The 19,398-nt window shown below is 36.1% G+C and overlaps 1 protein-coding gene across 2 annotated transcripts in view; it reads left to right on the forward strand.

The window, feature by feature from the left end:
• Positions 1-19,398, forward strand: part of ZFPM2 (zinc finger protein, FOG family member 2) — a 496,687-nt gene that overhangs the window by 115,299 nt on the left and 361,990 nt on the right. For both annotated transcript variants that reach the window (XM_066379346.1, XM_066379347.1), the window contains one exon: positions 14,855-14,956. In XM_066379346.1, coding sequence (XP_066235443.1) covers positions 14,855-14,956 — 102 coding nt within the window. The remainder of the gene's footprint in view (positions 1-14,854; positions 14,957-19,398) is intronic.

The following is a 19,398-nucleotide window of genomic DNA, read 5'->3' on the forward strand; positions in this document are numbered from 1 at the left end:
TAGGTTTGTTTTTTTAGGTTTAAATCAAATAAGCTTTTCAAAGCTCTTAATCTTCTAATATAAAATTCATATTCTGTTGTTAGGATGGAAATTTTTTTACCACATTTGATTATCATTCTGGAAGCAACAGGCAGTATTTGAGAATTTGCCCCTCCATTACCTGATGGGACAGTCTTAATCTCCGGTAGGCCTAGACTGTATAAGGGGAAATGTATAAATCTCTGGTATGATGAATTTAATTATAGTAATAAAACCCTTTACTTTTTTGCTGTTCTTAAAAGGTCAGGTAAAAATAACTGAATGTGTGATACCCCTGAAGGTAATACTGATAGCGAATGCACATTGCTATTTCAGCTTTTTTGTAGTTCGTGAGATTTCAGAGATTGACATTGAAACTACGTACCAATTATAATAATTATAGTAATGGTAATAACAACTTCCATTTGCTGATGGCTCCTGGAAGTCAGACATCTTGCTGTCCACGTATCATCCTAATCAACTTACTGTCCAACAGGGTAGATGCTGTTTTCACCTATGACCTCTGGAGGTTCAGTAACTTGGCTAAAGTCACCAAACTACTAAAGGTTAATCCTGAATTATAACTTAGGTTATTGTACTTATGAAAATAGAGAACTAATTTTGTTTTTTGATGTCCATCATTATATAATAATCTTGTGTGTGTGTGTGTGTGTGTGTGTGTGTGTGTGTGTGTGTGTGTGAGATAGATACAGAGATAGAGACAGAGAGAGGGACAGATAGGGACAGACAGTCAGTAAGGGAGAAAAATGAGAAGCATCAACCCTTTGTTGTGGCACCTTAGTTGTTCATTGATTTTTTTCTCATATGTGCCTTGACCAGGGGGCTACAGCAGAGTAAGTGACCCTTGCTCAAGCCAGTGACCTTGGGCTCAAGCCAGTGACCTTGGACTAAAGCCAGGACCTTGGGCTTCAAGCCAGTGAGCCCACGCTCAAGCTGGTGAGCCTGTGCTCAAGCTGGATGAGCCCAGGCTCAGGTCGGCGACCTCAGGGTTTCAAACCTGAGTCCTCTGCGTCCCAGTCCAATGTTCTATCCACTGCACCACCACCTGGCCAGGTTATAATAATCTTGATAGAAAGTGATGAACACATTTGAGGAAGCCTGGATTTATGAAGTATAAAGTTCGCTTTTCAAGGTATTTTATACCTGGCATTCTCTCATTAAACATATCAAACATGTTTGGTCAGCCAAGATTAAGGGCACTTATAAAAACAAGAAATGTTTGAAAAGGTTAAAGTAAGTGAATTAGGGGCCTGCTTAAAATATTTCTATCATTTTGGTATTTCTTCAAAGTCTCCCTGACAGTATTAACCAGCTCACAGTAAGAACTGGCATTTTGATAGAATGAGAGGGCTAAAATGCAAGCTCGTTATACTAACTGAATGACGGTCACTCTGGTTTGGAGGGCATGAAATTAGCCACAATTCTTCACTGCCTGTGTCCTGTGAAGTTGTTTTTCAGGTAATTCAAAAGAGCGGGAAGAACTGAAATGTGTGGATTTGGGCAGAAGCCAGTGATAAAAGGCACAAGTGTTTACATATCTATCAGAACTCTTCGGATAGGAATTTCAGCCCTGAAGATATGTTTGCAAAGTGAACTCTTTAAAACAACTCGACCTTAACACAAAATAAGGCCAAATAAAAAGTGTAGAAAGGAAGGAAGGAAGAGGGGAATAGAGTATTGTTTGCAGAGAAGGCTCTGGGCACTGTGAAAACTTCACTTTTCTGAAGGAAATGCAGCACAGCAGATGGTAAGAGTGGAAGTGAGATAAACATAGGAACTGGAAAAGTAAGCACTACATTCTAACAGGTTCTGTATCAAAGATCTGGAGAAGCAGAAAGATTAGACAAGGAACTGTTCTGAAACTTGACAGTGGCTGTATCTTACCAAGGCTTACGCACATAGCAGAGATGGAAAGTGGAATTGCACAGACGGTAAGCTGTGATTATATTTTTCTGACAGTGAGAAGGGAAGGTCTCTTTAAGGCTTATTTTTAAAGATAGAGGTTAATCAAGTTGGAAATCTCCAGTACAGATGAATAAACACTTTATACCCCTACCTATTTAACAATGGGATGGGATGGGATTTCTGTTGTTGCCATAGAATTAGCACAAGGCACTACCGGGTGGGGCAAACGTCATTCAGATGGAAAATAATACAGTAGTTAATAATTATACAAGAATATATTCTGTATTTCACATACTCACAACTGTAAACCAGCTTTTGCCCCACCCTGTATATTTGGGGTCTTAGATAAGTTTTTTTTTTTAATGCAAATTATAGTTCAGGCTAGTTAACTAGCACTGAAAACCTGTATTGTTTATTTCTGGTTGTATAATATTAGCATAGATGTGTGTGAGTGCCCATACATTACCACACGTGTACAGAGGCAAAAAGGGGAATATATAAGGAAGGTTCTCATTTCTTAAAGACATAGTCCTCTAGTAAGTGAAGAAAAATATATGCACAAGAGAGACAAGGGAGTAAGTATGAGAAGTGGAGACAATGTTGATTTGTAGCTGATTAAGGTAGCAGTGCATTCAGTCTTAAGCTTTCCTATAGTAATGTGCATCATTCTATTATGGCAACTGTTCACCACCATTTATCTGCCTCATTTAACCCTTGTGTCCTGTGCTCTGTTAGTCCATTCTAGTGGCCGGCTACTAAAGGGAATGCAAAATACAATAAGTTGTAACAAGAAACAATTCTCCAGACATATAGGGTAATACTGGGAAAATCCTAAGGAAAATCCAGTTTAAAGAAGAGTGATATGTTCTCTATACTAGAACACTGGTAGTTGTGTTGGGGAACTTTTAAGGTGGCCCTTAAAATCATTAAGACCATTAAAGAAAGGAAAGAATTTTGAAAATGTATGTAAAGCATATCTCACCTTCACACTTAACATCACCAGATAAATATTAGATCTACTCATCACCCTTTTAGTTTAATAATTATTTAATTAGACATTCTTCTCTATTGAGTGATAGACCTAAGACTACAATGTCATGGAACATAGCTCTACAATGCCTCACTTGTGAAGACTCCTTACCTCATTTTGTAATTATAACTTTGTAATCTTCTCTTAAGGATTCAGGCCCCACAAAACCTGAATCCATACCAGTTTGTACCTTCAGTAAATACAGGTGATCTCATGAGCAACAGCTGTGGTTGAGGATGTTAAGTCTGGTTTCAAGTTCCTAATTTTTGGAAAACCTTGAATAAGATTTCTAAAATGTCTTAGTATTTATAGAAGGTTTTTTAATTTCCCATCTATTATCACTGTCGGCTTTGTTGCCCTGAGTCTGAAGAGACCACATGTACTCCTGAAAGAACTGTGTTAAAAATTAAAGCAGAGAGGAAAAGCAATTCTCCCACATTCCTGAAAATCTAGACGATGCTGTGGATATTATCTGTGTTTTTCCTGTGTTATCACCAGCAGCCAAGGACCTCTTGCTGGCCCTGAGGGAGGAGGTGATGTGGGAAGACCATGTGGTAAAGAGACGAAATGGGTCTTGTGATAACATACTTGGAATATCCCTGGTGGTGGAAGCTAGATATGGATCTGAGTTGCCATGAGGCTGACGTGACCTAGAATACTTTTTTTTTTTTTTCCCACAGATATGCAAACTTTGTTAGTAGTAGGTTTCAGTTGTAAGAATAGAATCCTGGGAGCTGCCACAGACCTTCCCACTTATACTCCATTGTCCAGAACGTAGTCTTCAGTAGTGGTCCCTCTTCACTAAAAGAGAGGCTGGGAAATGTGGTCTTTTCTTTCATCAGGTGGCCACAGTCCAACTCTAAACTTTGTTACTAGGGAGAATTTTCAGCTTATGCAAAGGACATAGCTTTTGTCTTTGCCTGATTATTGGGATAATTACTAACTCAAAGCATTGTGTGAGTCCGTTCCACGTGCTTGCTTTATCCACTCGAATAGATATCTATATGCACACCTATTATATGAGACATTGTGATGGATACATCCTAGGAATACCAGGGTACTAAACACAGGGAAGGTTCTGGCCATCTTGGAATTTAACGTATAACGGGGAGGCAGTCATTAGTAAAATAATCACACAAGCAGTGCAGTGTGTTTTGAACTAGTGAGGATGATCAGAGAAAGAGTCCTTAAGAACAGCACCCTTGAGCTGGCATCTAGTGCTGAATAGCCATTAGCTAGGTAAAAAGAAGTAAGAGGGTCCCGGGTAGAGGGAACAGTGTGAGGCTGGCAAGAGCCTGGTGGGCCTGTGAAGAGAATGGGCACTGTAGTGTGAGCTGACCCAGGAGAAATAGGTTTGGGCTAGAGAGGTCAGGAAGGACAATAAGCTTAGGGTGAAGGACAGAAAATACTGAGAGGAAGCATAAGAAAGGAAGGTGATTATTTGAAAGCTGAAACATTAAATGCAAATTTGAGCTCCCCTAAGCCATAGTAGAGAGAGAAAATGAAAGAGTAAGATATAATTTCGGTGCTCAAGCAGTAGAAAAAACAGGGTTTATCAGGGGAAATAAATATTATCCTCTACATGTGAGCTCTGAGCATCCTTCATTATTTGGGAGTTTGAACTAGAGTTGGATAAGGGACCAAAGTCTTTGTTAGTGGCTTTCCCAGAACATGCATTCTCCATTGTCATTAGCATTTTGGGATATATGGCTTGAATAAAGTCTATTTATATGTATATTATATTATATTAATAGAATTGTATGGTAATGAGTGATTGCTTGAGAATTATATTCTTAAATGGATTATGAGAGAGGAACCACCTCTCTGGAATGAATCATTTTGTTAAAAAGGAAAGACTAAACGATAAGATTGTATGGAAAACAATGTTCAAATAAACCTCCTTCAACTTAGTTTGATGTTTCTGACACTAGGTTGGCCTGTTGGGGAGATAGTTTTGGTCACTGTATTGGGCTTGACTCATTGTTGATGGGGATAATGATTTTCTAAAGTGAATAGTGGATTTGAAGCAGATAACTGAGCCCAGCAAACTGAAGCGATAGCTTCTTGAAGGTAGACCAAGAAAACTACGAATAGGTAAATACAGTTCCTCAGTTATAGACTACCAGACATTACTTTGTCTTTTCTTTGGAATAAGAAGTACCTTAATTGTATAGAATCCTTCCCCAGATGTAATCTAGTGGTTGCAGTATTTTTATGTTTCTGATTTGTTTGTTTGGAGTGGGGGAGCAGAGAAAGAGAAAATTTTAAAAAATATTTAAATATAAACTTTCAAATACATATTATAGAAACATCTTTAAAATAGGATGTCTTTCCCATCATACTTGCTGAAATATTTGACTTTTTTCAAGTGCTCATTGAGAGAAATAATGAGGAATAAAATTATTTGAATGATATACTGCTGAGAATTTGTCTTATATTCTTTATGCTTCAAATCTTCAGTGAACTTAAAAAGTTTTGAGTGAAACTCTTTTCATAGAAGGATGCTGTTGACATCAAGGATCAATGCTCAGTACTGTAGAAAGAATTTATAAATCATTGTTTTTCCCCCCCTAAGTTATCAGTACTACTAATGTGACTTTTATATGCTATAGTGATCATAACTGTTAGTATTTTTTAATATAATGATTCCTTTCAAGCTACAATAAAATGTCACAAATTACAGTGGTTTCCCATTGACTGCAGAGATTGAGTTTTTTTTCAAAATAAGACTGAGCCCTAGACCAGTGGTCCCCAACCCCCTGGGCCACAGACCTGTAGCGGTCCGTGGGCCATTTGGTACCGGTCTGCAGAGAAAGAATAAATAACTTATATTATTTCCATTTTATTTATATTTAAGTCTGAATGATGTTTTATTTTTTAAAAATGACCAGATTCCCTCTGTTACATCTGTCTAAGACTCACTCTTGATGCTTGTCTCGGTCACGTGATACATTTATCCATCCCACCCTAAAGGCCAGTCTGTGAAAATATTTTCTGACATTAAACCGGTCCGTTGCCCAAAAAAGGTTGGGGACCACTGCCCTAGACCATAAGCTATTTCAGGATTATTTCCTCATCCAGGGTCTGAAAATTTATAGTAAAAAAATGTGGATTCTACTTATTTTTATTTTTATTTATTGATTTTAGAGAGAGAGGAAGGAAGGGAGGGGGTAGAGAGAGAGAAAAAAACCCTGATTTGTTGTTCCTCTTATTTATGCATTCATTGGTTGATTCTTTTATATACCTTGACTGAGGATGAAATCCACAACCTTAGCACATAAGGACAACGTTCTAACCAACTGATCTATCTGGCCAGAGCTGGATTCTGTTTTTTTTTTTTTTTAAATCTGTTTAACTGTTCATATTCTGGGATCTGAAAAGGCTATTATTTAAGTTACAAGGAAATCACATGCATTTTTAAAAGTCATTGTGTGCTGGATTGAACTATCCAAAACTTGGCAAAATCCTGTTTTCTTATACATTTGTAGTAAGTCAGATGGAGACGAGTCAGAAACCATTATAGAGATCCACAGAATAATAAAGCTATTCTTTTTAATTGAAATGTTTTAGATTTCCTTTTATGTAACAATAAAAATCATTTTATGTTTTTATTTTTCATATGTGAAGATATAACTGTGTCTGTAATTTGGCAATGCAGAGTTAATTTAATGTGACACTTTTGTTTGGATAATCAGCGGCCAAACAATTGTTTTAAGCCAAACAATATTGTGAAACTATTAGGCAAAGCAAACACAAACTGAATCTTAAACTGAAATGTTCTCGCCCTTCAATACGAGCTGCTGTTTTCTGTTTTTGAGTGTTAAAGTACTTTAACCAAAGCTATCTTGTCTGATGATAAAACCATAAGTGTATGAAGCTCACACATTTTTCATCTCTTTTATGACCTTATCTTTCATGTGCGCTTCTGTGAAGGTACCCTAACTATAGGAAGCACCTGGAAAACATATGTGATATCTTTTCACTGATAAGCAGTTGTGAACAAGAAAGTAGATCTGTCACTTCTGAACTGTTCATTGTTAAAAAATACTTTGATGATTTAGCTGATTGCAAAATACATTATAGGGATGACTAACGGCTACAGTAACACTCCTAGTCAAGAAAGTTCAATAGTTACATTGTATAAAAATCTCTATAAGAGGTTGCTATTGATAGGAACTACCTGGATTAAAAGAGCAGGGTTGAGAAAGGTTGTTTGCTTGCATGACTGCTTTCAAACACTGCTGCTACTTTGTGCAGAAAAAGGTGACTGTCACAGAATGTGGCAAATCTTTAATTTTTATAGGAATATCTAACTGACATTGAAAAGATGTTTGTTTGTGTTTTTGACTTTTTTTTTTGCCTGTATAGTACAACCCCTGCTTTTACCACTTTGCCAACAACAATACCTAATATGGAATTGAAAGATTCTGTTTCATGTGTTTCAAAGACTATATTCTAGTGCATTCCCCCATTCATTTATTCTGTGTATTATATTGCTAAATAACACCTTCAGTTTCTTCCTATAGGACTCTCATTGATTCTGAAAAGTAGACTAAGAAAAATGGAAGGGCCCACAAAATATGCATGATATCTTTTAAAAGAGCAACAAAGGAGTTTAATCTTGCAATGGAAAACCATTAACTCCATAGCCATAATTTTAGAAATATTATAGATTTTGTTACTGCTTGACATTTATTTCGTTTCATCATTTTATAAATTGGTTTCTGGATATATTTAGTGATTATTCCATTAAATGTGTTTGTGCTTTGCTAAAAACACACTGCAATTTCTACTTAAAAATATGTGAATAAAGAATTTAGCAAGTAAATGAATGGATGTCAAATGCATTCGGAGCACCCTCTGCAATTCTCCTTCTAGCATCCTTTTCTCTCTTCCTTTCCTCTTCCTACCAACAAAGTGTTTGAAGCAGTATCTTAACAAACTTGTTATTATTGTGTTGGCTATTAATTATTCATACCACTTTTCATACACTATTCTGAAGTGCTGACTTCCAACATATAAAAACTAAAAATGGAAAAAAGTAAAAAGGACGATGGTCAGTATAGTCATTTACATTCAAATCAAGTAGAAGCTGGAATTGGGTTAATATCAAAATGAAATTCTGTTTGTAAATGTTTCATGAGAATAAATATATTGATAGGAAAGAAGCAAGTCTCCATTGTGAGGGGGAAAAATAATGTTTCTTAAAAGTAATTCAAAGATTTCATATTTGATTAGATTATTTTTTAATCATTTCACTTTTCATTAGTCAGAAGATTAAGAATGAATTAGGTAGAAATATTACCATAAAAATGAGAGCTAGTTTCCTGAGATAAACTTAGAAGGTGAAGACTGTAAAAGTTGGAAAATGTGACATATTTTAGTTATTAAATAGAAATAGTATGCTGAAAGCAATTAATTAGTGAATGTAATGCTGTTGCAGTAGATTATGGTAAAAAGAATGAAACCAAAATCTAATTACCTCACTGGTCAGTGAGCAATGGTTATTGATTAAGCATCTGTATGTAGTTGATTTTACTGAGTTACAAGTAAAATAGTACATCAGAGAAAAAATGCTTATAAAAATCAAATTCATCAGACATTTCATTTCAATATGTAAGCATAATGAAGAAACAAGGCTTATAGATGGGGAAAACAGCTGTCCGATCCTGTCTTGCCCTTTGTTGTTTGAAATCCAGTAGACTTCATAACCTCCTCATGGGCTCCAAGTATGGTCTTTGGATTCAGACTCACTTGGGATCAGTTATTCACCGTGCCACTTACTAGCAATGTGCCTGGGTATCTTCTCACATCTGCCTCTTAGTTTACTCTTCTGAAATATAAGGTTCCTAGTGCATGGTAGGGTTGTTGAAGTGATGTTATAAAGCATTTAGCTAGTGCTGTGAGGTGCTCAGAAAATGGTAGCCACGATTAGGCATAATATAGAATCTGAGCTTCATGACATGGTCTCTACCTTAACTTTAGGATTTCTATATTTGGTACATAACAGATATTGAAATGAATATAAATTTAATTTTGACCCATTTTGTTTTCTACACTGCTTTGGTCATTTTCTATGACATTCTTATATCGTTGGTAACTATCCCTTTTTTGCATTCTCTATGAAAACACCAGTGAATAATTAGGCAAAAACTTTAGTCTTCTCTCTGAGAACTTATTTTTATTAATATTATACATGTACCCAATTTCATAAATAGCTGAAATATGTACAGTTTCTTTTAAGCTGCTAATTGTGTACAATCAGCTCTTTTACAATGCTTCTTTAATTAATCTGAAATATATTTTTCAGTATTCGTAATTATAGGTGCTGCATTATGAAACATATTAGAGAAAAGGATTCCATGAATCAGAATGATCAATACTGAGTATTGCTCCAGATGTTGGCACAAGTTGAAATCTAAGCTCTACAGTTGTGATTTAGCAGTTAAGCAACATTTAATGAAATGATTTTATTACATGAAATGACTAGTTCAATCAAGTACTTACTTCATAAGCTGAATTATAGTATTTTCATTTTGAGTGATTTACCAAATTTCTCTGTGAACCAAAGGTCTGCTGAGATTTGTAGTTATTCTACCATTTTCTTTTACTAGCAGTACTGGATGAGAGTAACCATGGGTAAATTTGGCCTATAGTGAATGAAGAAAAATACTTTTTTTTTTTTTTACAGAGACAGAGCGAGAGTCAGAGAGAGAGAGAGAGATATAGACAGACAGACATGAATGGAGAGATATGAGAAGCATCAAACATCAGTTTTTCGTTGTGGCACTTAATTGTTCATTGATTGCTTTCTCCTATGTGCCTTGACCATGGGGCTACAGCAGACCAAGTAACCCCTTGCTCAAGCCAGCGACCTTGGGTCTTAGCTGGTGAGCTTTGCTCAAACCAGATGAGCCTGCGCTAAAGCTGGAGACCTCGGGGCCTCAAACCTGGGCCCTCCACATCCCAGCCCCATGCTCTATCCACTGCGCCACCACCTAGTCAGGTCGGAAAAGACTTTGTTTAGTTAATCATCATACAGGCTCAATATTTCTGTTTCTCTTTGGTACCTTAAATGTTTATTTGTGTCTATCTCCTGCATCATTGAATGTCTTTAATCTCAGCATCTTCATTTTTCCTGCACAATAATTTAATTACTATTATGTTTTTTATAAGGGATGATTTTGGGAAGTGGCTCTCATTTTTAAAATGAAAAATGGAGCATTGAAGCATTAAGCCTGTAGAGTTCAGTTTCATCTAAGATTATACCTCCAAAATCTCAGTGTTTTATTGGTTCCTTCCTCCAGGAAGCTTCTACTGCACAAAGTCTGGGTTAGGTGGCATACCTGTGTGCTCCTATCATATACACAGACTGCTCCCATTGAAGCGTTTATGACATGAAATTGCAGTCTATTGGTTTGTCTTCATCTCTGTTCTAGTCTGGAAGTTATGTGAGACAAGGACCAACCTTTGTTTTTTATTTTTAGTGCTCAACACAGTACCTAGGAATGAAAAAGTAGTATTTTAATATATCGTCCTTGTTCAATAAAGATAAACATTTTTTTCTTTTATTCTTTTCCAAGTTAGAAGAGGGTAGATTGAGAGACAGACTCCCACATGAGTCAAAACCAGGATCCACCTAGCAACCCCCATTTGGGGCTGATGTTCTGCCCATCTGGGGCCATGCTTTCAAATGAGCTATTTTTAGCACCTGAGGTGGAGACTCTATGGCAGGGGTCCCCAAACTTTTTACACAGGGGGCCAGTTCACTGTCCCTCAGACCGTTGGAGGGCCAGACTAAAAAAAACTGTGAACAAATCCCTACATACACTGCACATATCTTATTTTAAAGTAAAAAAACAAAATGGGAACAAATACAATATTTAAAATAAAGAACAAGTAAATTTAAATCAACAAACTGACCAGTATTTCAATGGGAACTATGCTCCTCTCACTGACCACCAATGAAAGAGGTGCCCCTTCCAGAAGTGCATCGGGGGCCAGATAAATGGCCTCGGGGGGCCGCATGCGGCCCGCGGGCCGTAGTTTGGGGAGCCCTGCTCTATGGAGTCTTCCTCAGCGCCCAGTACGCTTGAACCAATTGAGCCATGGCTGTGGAAGGGGAAGAGATAGAAAGAGAAGGGAGATTGCTAGGAGTGGAGAAGCAGGTGGTTCCTAACAGGGAATCGAACCCAGGACATCCATATGCTGGGCTGATACTCTACTACTGAGCAAGTAGCCAAGGTAAAGATGAACATTTATAAATTCATATGAAATCTTTTCACTTCTAATTTTTGTTAGTATTGCAATTACTCTGATATATTCTTTCAGACATACCTGTTTCTTACTATATTTGTTATTATTTTTCCTTCCAAATATGTAATTTGCCTAATAAAATATTTCCTAGTATAGTTACCTATAGTCTCACAAAAACTTTGGGCAAGACTATCTGAGACATGAGTTCGTGTTGTTATGGAATGAGTAAGGGGAAACTCAAAGACCAGAGGTCTGGCAAGGTGTCTTCATAGAAACTCAATTAAGATATATTGATTACTGTACTGATGTTACACGGTCATATCAGTCTTGCTCTGAAATAACTAATGCTTCTCACTGACTTCAATATGAATGCAGAACTCCAAAATTAATCCTAATAGGTTCTCCCTGGTCAATGTCATTTTATGCTTCTGGGCTCTGAATTTCTGTATCTTAATTGTTCTTATTTGTAATTATTTATGGACTGCTTTGATTGTTTCTTTTTTTTAATCAGTGGTTACCTCTCATATGCATATTAACTATCTCCTTAACTAGATTATATGGTTTTTAAGAGAAATTAATTTTTCTTTTTTATACATTTTATTGTATCTTCAAAAATATGCTTCATAAATGCTAATGGTTGATGGAATTTTGCACGGAACCATGTTTTCAACAATTTAAATATAATAGTTAAATTCAGGAAGATTTACTCCTTTGTGTGACCATAAGGATGATACAGCTAATATCTGAATATAAAACTTAAACTTTCCAAGTGGTTCTGCCCGAGATTTTACTTTTTCTTCTCCGGCCCTTTGGATATGTGACTTTTAACACCACGGTTTCTTGCTTGCTTATTTGGGTTGCTCTGGAATTATTACTCATATTTTTTCAATTGTGCATGGCTCTCCTCACCTGATGCAGTGAATGATGAGAGGTGAGAAAGGTTGTTTTGAAAGAGTTCCAAGCAATTCTTGAAAGTGGAGACCATGAAAGAGGACGGGGTTGAGGGGGTAAGTACCTGATATCTCTCCTCCTGCCTCTGAACCTCTGATCTACTCTCAGTGCTTCCATTGGCTGAAAGCAACCAGAAATCAGAAAACAAGGGAGCCCCAGTGATGGAGTCTACAGAAGTTAGCCTTTGTGAGGCACAAAGTGGGCAGAGAGGGAGGAGAGTCAACTGGGGCCAGCCAGAAGGGTAAGGGGAGAATCATCAGCTCGTGGGAAAGATCAGGATTCTGTACTACAGCTGATAGTTCATGATTCTGGTTATGTCAGTCTGCTAACTACATGGCCTGTTATTCAATACTTACACATGTACAGGAGTAACATAAAATATTTAACAATATGGACTCTGCCCAACCAGAGCATATGCCATAAACCTCCTTCTGACTAGGTTTAGACTCTGAATGAGGGCAGGTGGCCGGCGGCAGGCAGGGTTGTACCGAGGGGCATTTTGAGATTAGCTCAGGGTTTGCACTATTTCAGTGTATTAAAAGGCCATATAGCTTGTTTGTGTGTGCAGGCTGAGGACCAGCCCTGTTTGTGTCTGAGACCTGAGAACTCTTCCCCTGTTTCATAAGAAAATTGATTGTGGTGTCTGTAAATTCTTCTATTTGACCTGCGAAAAGGAGCACAGAAGACTAAAGCTCTTGCCCTACTACTTAGCTTTGGTACCTTTCTCATGGCCCTTGGACCTGCCTTATACCCTCACTGTCTGTACACTTCCTCTCTTTCTTGAACTTTCTACCACTTCTATAAGAAATTATAATTTTTCCATATATACCTACTATAATTCCTTAAACTTGGTAGATACTCCATAAACATTTTCTGGAGAGAATTTTATTGCTCTTCATTCTGATCACCCCAAAAGGAAGAGATAACTCAACTTTTTTTTTTTTTTTTTGTATATTTCTGAAGCTGGAAACCAGGAGGCAGTCAGACAGACTCCCGCATGCGCCCGACCGGGATCCACCTGGCATGCCCACCAGGAGGCGATGCTCTGCCCATCTGGGGAGTCGTCGCTCTGTTGCGACCAGAGCCACTCTAGCGCCTGGGGCAGAGGCCACAGAGCCATCCCCAGCGCCCGGGCCATCTTTGCTCCAATGGAGACTCGGCTGTGGGAGGGGAAGAGAGAGACAGAGAGGAAGGACAGGGGGAGGGGTGGAGAAGCAGATGGGCGCTTCTCCTGTGTGCCCTGGCCGGGAATCGAACCCGGGACTTCTGCACGCCAGGCCGACACTCTACCACTGAGCCAACCGGCCAGGGCGAGATAACTCAACTTTTAAGGAGCCTTCAATTCCCGACCTGGAGTTCGGAACTGTGGGTTACGCACTTTTTTTCTTTGTTACCCGCTGGAGGCATTGTTCCTCTGTTAGGTTTGCATTCCCTCTCTACCCTTTCCCACCTTTTGGAGTGACTCATTTTGTGAACCTGTAGATAGCAATCATATAAAATGTATGGTGTATAAAGTTAACTCATAGTAACATCATGTTAACATCATTTGTAGTAATAACAGTTTCCTGAAACTTCTGTATTTTATGTTACTTTAAAAGATTTTTAAAAATTCAGTGTATTTTATATATAATATAAAGATTTAAATCTACTCAGGATTTGGACAACTATGTGAAAAATAGTTTTAACTACTTCTGAGGGCAAGCCACTTAATTTAAGAATTTCAAAATTTAGTTGCCATGTTTTTCATAATTATTCTCTCTTTTTCTGAGTCACATTTTCTTGTTATTCTGTTTTTAGATCCCTGATAATTTATAGGAAGGCTCGATTTAATATTTTTGTGTGCACGGTTTAAAGTGGATTGCTTTCCTTTAAAGCAGCCCAGTACATTATCACTTAAAATTAAAGCACTTATTAGTTATATTTTTACTTTAAAAGGTGATTGCATTGTTAATGTGTTTCTCCTTCTTTGCCATAACTATAGTGTTGCTCAAAAAGTATTACGGTTTTCTTTAATCCTGTGAAAACGAAGGCAGAGAATTGGACAGACTGGCTGCACTCATTGAATTACAAGTGTAGCTTTATAGCTTCTTGCATTGTGAAGACTGAATCACTGACTGGCTCATGTCATATGCTAATCATTTAGTTATGGCTTTTTAGACCCATTTTAAAAATAAGTATGACCTCGTTTTAGCAAGCTTAATATTGGGGAAAAAAGAAAATATTCTTTAAAATAACCTATATTCAACCCAAAACACAAATATGTCTTTTCCTACAGTATTGGATTTTGTCTGCTGCCTATTACCCCTATATAAATTATGTCTCAGAAATGAGCGAGTTAAGGTTTTCCGTATTGAAAGCACTTTAAAAGTTACATACTACGTTTTAGAGTTTCTTCTTATGTATAATATTAATAACTGCAAATGAAACTTTTTATGGCACTGTTTTTCATTGTTTATAGCAGTTAACTTTATTTTTTATGAATAATGCTGATTTTGTTTGTTATAAAGCTGTAATGGACATCAAAATGATTATTGATACCCATTTGTCAGTATAAGGACAATCAATGTAACAAATATATAATTAGACATATTCTAGGCACTTCGCCCTACGAGGATTTAAATATGAACCAGAGCTTTGCTCATTTCTCTTTCTCTGTGCGCTGTTGTTTTGTAGGTGATGAGGAAGGAGTCCAGGAGACCACAGAATCAGATGGGGACACACAGCTGGAGAAAGCAGGACAACCGGGGGTTGAGACAGGTGACTGGGATGGACCAGGTAGGACCAAATTTTTAAATTTAACCATCTGTTGCTACTATCAGCAATTCTCTCTCTCTCTCTTTTCTTGTATTTTAATTAGGTTGTAAAACTCTTACACTCTCACCTCTAATTAAAAAACAATTATTTGTGTATATACTGGTTACATGGAAGGTTAAATAAACATTATTATTTATAGATTTTGTTTTTGATAAACTATAAGAACCAAAATGTTCCTTCTGCTTGAAGTCTCCATCTTTTCTTTCATCCTTATGTAGGAATTAATCAATTCTACTTGCTTTTTCTTTGAACAGAAATCTTTTGCTATATCTACATTCAAAGTGGGTATATTTTTAGAGCTTAAAAACAAGTAACAAACAACAATACTCCAAAGAAATATCTTCAGGTTAATTAGTCATATTGTAAGTCATAAATTGAGTCTCAATATGTTTTTAGACATTTAGAAAATAATAACAGAGACTTCCCTGCAATTCAAGGTTTTGGCAACATTTTCATTTTTATGAATGAAAATTGAATTTAATTTTAAAGGTCCTGACATTTAATTACTTCAATAAAAACAAAAACTGATCAAATACCCCAAAACCCGGATAGAATTTTATGTAAATATACATACTTCATAAAACCTCTGTGGAAAAAAAACACCACCTTTTATTTGGTGCCAAAGTAATTTACAATTGATAGTATATTTATAAATGGAGACTATTATGTTGTAGGACTTTAGAATATAAGTGAGTTTCAAAATAGTTTTAGCCACAATTTCCAAAGCAGTAACATTTTTCATTAAGAAAGATGCCTATATTTCAATCACATTTTCACCCTTGCATGACTTTGCAAATTGCTCTCTGCTGTGCGTGAAGAGGAGAGGAACTCCAGTGGCAATTTTCTGAAACCAGCAGCTGGAAAATATAATGCAAACAAAAATGAAGATACAATATCTCTGATTATTATGATGTCAATTCTAATGTTACTCGTGATACACACAAATGTTTGTATTCTGTATACTGTAGCACAATGTTACACAAGATTCTGGACCAAAAGGTATTATATTTAAAATACCATAATACCACACAGTTTGAGAATTTGAAAGAAAATGTAGATTTCTGGGATTCTCACCTTATTGCACAATGCTTTTGTCTTCTCAATTTAGGATAGAATTCCTTTGATTAAAAAAAAGATAGAAAAAAATTCTGGGGAGCACGGTAAAACAGGATGCTGTCATTCAGGATGAGATTTTTTCACTTTTAAGTTAAAATCATTTAATGTGTCTGATTTAATGAAAACTTTCTTTACTTGACATTGGAGAAAATGTTATTTTTTGTGGCACAATGTGAAGATGTAAAACTATAAAGAAAATTGTGTCTTTAAGCAGGTATGTATATGAGAAAAATTTAGACATACTATAGAATCGATAAAACATTTTTTCCTTTTTGCAAAAAAAAGTTTATTCTGATTTCTAAAGAAAATTTAATTAACCTCTGATTAATAAGGTTCTGTAATAACAAAAGAATATTGTTGGATATTTATTTTTTAAGGTAGAATATTTCCTTTAATCAAGAGAAGGTATAGGGGATGTTTTTGTACTTTTGCTGTTGCATAAATATTTTTACCCAAATTTTGTTATTTATAAAACATTATTGGTATTTTTCAACTATATTGAGATAAAATTGCCCAGGTTTTGGTGACCATTTCCAAACATGTTAGAAAATGAACTCTGGATCCTAAGGGTTTAGGTTCAGATTCTGAATTTGCCATTCATTTGCTGGGCAGTTTTAGCAATTTGTTTAACCTCTCTGTGCCTGTATCCTCACTGATCAAATGTAGAAAATAATATGGACTTTACAAGAAGTACATTAGATCGATCATGCACATGAAATACTAATGATCATCATTATCATGTTGGCATTGTTTAGTATTAAAGGAGAACCTTTTAAAATTCTTCTCAATATTTTTTATAGACTAGTAGGAGTATATCTGATCCCACAAAAAGGGTAAACTTCTGTAATGCTAAGCATCTAGTTTTGAATTGAACCATAGACTTTTGGTTAAGACATGAAGTAACGAGCCAGGTGTGATTTCAAGGTCTCCTAACTTGCAGGCCCTCCCACCCAATTCTGATAGTCACTCTAAGATAGTTTTCTCTAAAAATAGAATAAAGGACAAGGAAATTATCTAAAGAATTTGAGGCATAGAGCTGACATCATTTAAGATAGGTTAGGATTGATCTTATTTTTAAAGAATTTGGTTGAAGACGGCTCCCCAAGCTTGCTTGATGGCTCAATTCAATAATGAATCAACTCCTCTCTGAAGTGTTCTATTTTTATCAAGTACAAACTCCATAAATGCACACTTTTTTTTCTCTTCTTTGTTACTCAGCTAAAAGGTACCTTTAGTCATTGCTTGCACCTTTTTTAACTCTTAGGGTTAGGTGGAACCTAAACAACTTTTACAAAAAGTATCCTACGTTTGAAAATACTTCTATGGTAAAATTCTTTAATGTTTAATAATTTGAATCTAATTCAGAGGTACCTATTATCTTCTTCCTTTTCATCTATATTTGCCTATACTTATATCATTTCTACCTTCATTAAGTAAGTACCTCCCTCCTCTTTTATTATCCTCACAAGTTCCAGGTTTTATCACCCTTGTAGTACGTATTTCAGATTACCAATATTCTTATACATTTAATTATTCAGTAAATAGTTAGCGTTTACTAATAACAGTGAAAGGTGGGACAGAGAAGTCCAAAGGTATAATACAATGCTGTCTACACTCTTATTGATGCCATTTCACCTCTTTTAATATTCATATGTTGTGTTTAGGTCACTGATGCACTGAGTAAGCCTGCCAAGCTAGAAAGTAGAGAATGGCCTAAAGTACAGGAGAAAAATGTACAAATTATAGCGTCAGGCACATCTGTGTTTGACTTCACACAGTGACACTTGGGGCATTGTGACTTCAGGCATATTAAACAGCCAGGGCCTCAGTTTCCTTATCTTTAAATTGAAAGAATGCTAACTACCTTGAAACACTTATGAGGATGAAATTTGAAAGGGGTGATGTATAGAAAGTATCTAGCACAAAGCTTAGAAGAGCATGGGATTTTCCAGGTGTTAATGGCCTTCCCTTTCCCTAGGGCCTCTCACAGCAACCAACGGTTAGAATGTTGACCTTACTCTGAAAATAGTGTTTACATCTCCAGCTTTCTCTTTTAAGAAAATCTTTGGAATCACTATCCCTGGACAAATTCTGGAATGCTGACTAATGTATTTAGATTTAAAAGGAGACTTGGGGGAGATGGTTTGGAATAAGTTTGCCTTGATGAAATGAGCACCATAAAAGTCATGTCTCACTTACATCCGCTCTAAGAATGCTAGCTTTTTGTTATGCTATTAAAAACACGGTTACTTCTTTTTACACTTGGAAATAGTGAGCAATTTGTCTTCTCTGGTTTAATATTGAATGAGTCTAGGTTTTGCCATCAGACTTACTGCAGCTGTAGTTGAAATTTCCGGGAACTCTAATAAAGAACATGTTATTCAAATTGTGCAAATAAAACCTGTACCCCCAAATAATGTGTATTAATGCAAAATAGCACAGATATACGTTTCTGAGCAAGCAGTCATTTAGATTTTTTGACATGAACTTTTCAAGATAAGCATGTACTTTTATTTAAATAGATTTTGATATTGATATGTTAAGTACTTGGAGCATTTTAGTAAAAATGAAGTAGAAAATAAGACTTTGCGTCGAGTATTTGATGAATTATTTGTAGAATAAAATAATGAATAATTTTTATATGTATTGCAGAATTTTATAACTTGCTTCTAGATTGATAAATGAAAATCTGACTTTCCATCAGAGGTAAATTATTTTTGGGTAATACAACAAGTGAAGAAAACTAAAAATATTTTTTTTCCATTTATGTTATGGCCCTGTCACTTATCAATTATGTGACTTGGAGTTATTAATTACACCAAATCCTCAGTTTCCTTGTTTATAAAATGGGACTAATAAGAATAACTACCTTCTTAATGATATTTTTTAATATAAAGCATAGAGCTGGTGCCTGACCTGTGGTGGCGCAGTGGATAAAGCATTGACCTGGAATGCTGAGGTTGCCATTTTGAACCCTGGACTTGCTTGGTCAAGACACATATGGGACTTGATGCTTCCTGCTTCTCCCCACCTTCTTTCTCTCTCCTCTCTCTCTCTCTCTCTCTGTCTCTCTCTTTCTAAAAATTAATAAAAAGAAAACCTTTAACTAAAAAAACAAACAAAAAAATAAAGCATAGAGCTCAAAGCTTTCTATGTGCTTGATGCATAGCTCTTAATATTACTTTTAGTATCATTTTGGCAATTTTGCCTTACTAGCCATTATAGTCCCTTACAGATGATAAGCCCTCATCAAACATTTGTACAGTGAATTAACTTTACAAGATAAT

Source organism: Saccopteryx leptura, chromosome 3, assembly GCF_036850995.1.
Source record: "Saccopteryx leptura isolate mSacLep1 chromosome 3, mSacLep1_pri_phased_curated, whole genome shotgun sequence".
Lineage (NCBI taxonomy): Eukaryota > Metazoa > Chordata > Mammalia > Chiroptera > Emballonuridae > Saccopteryx > Saccopteryx leptura.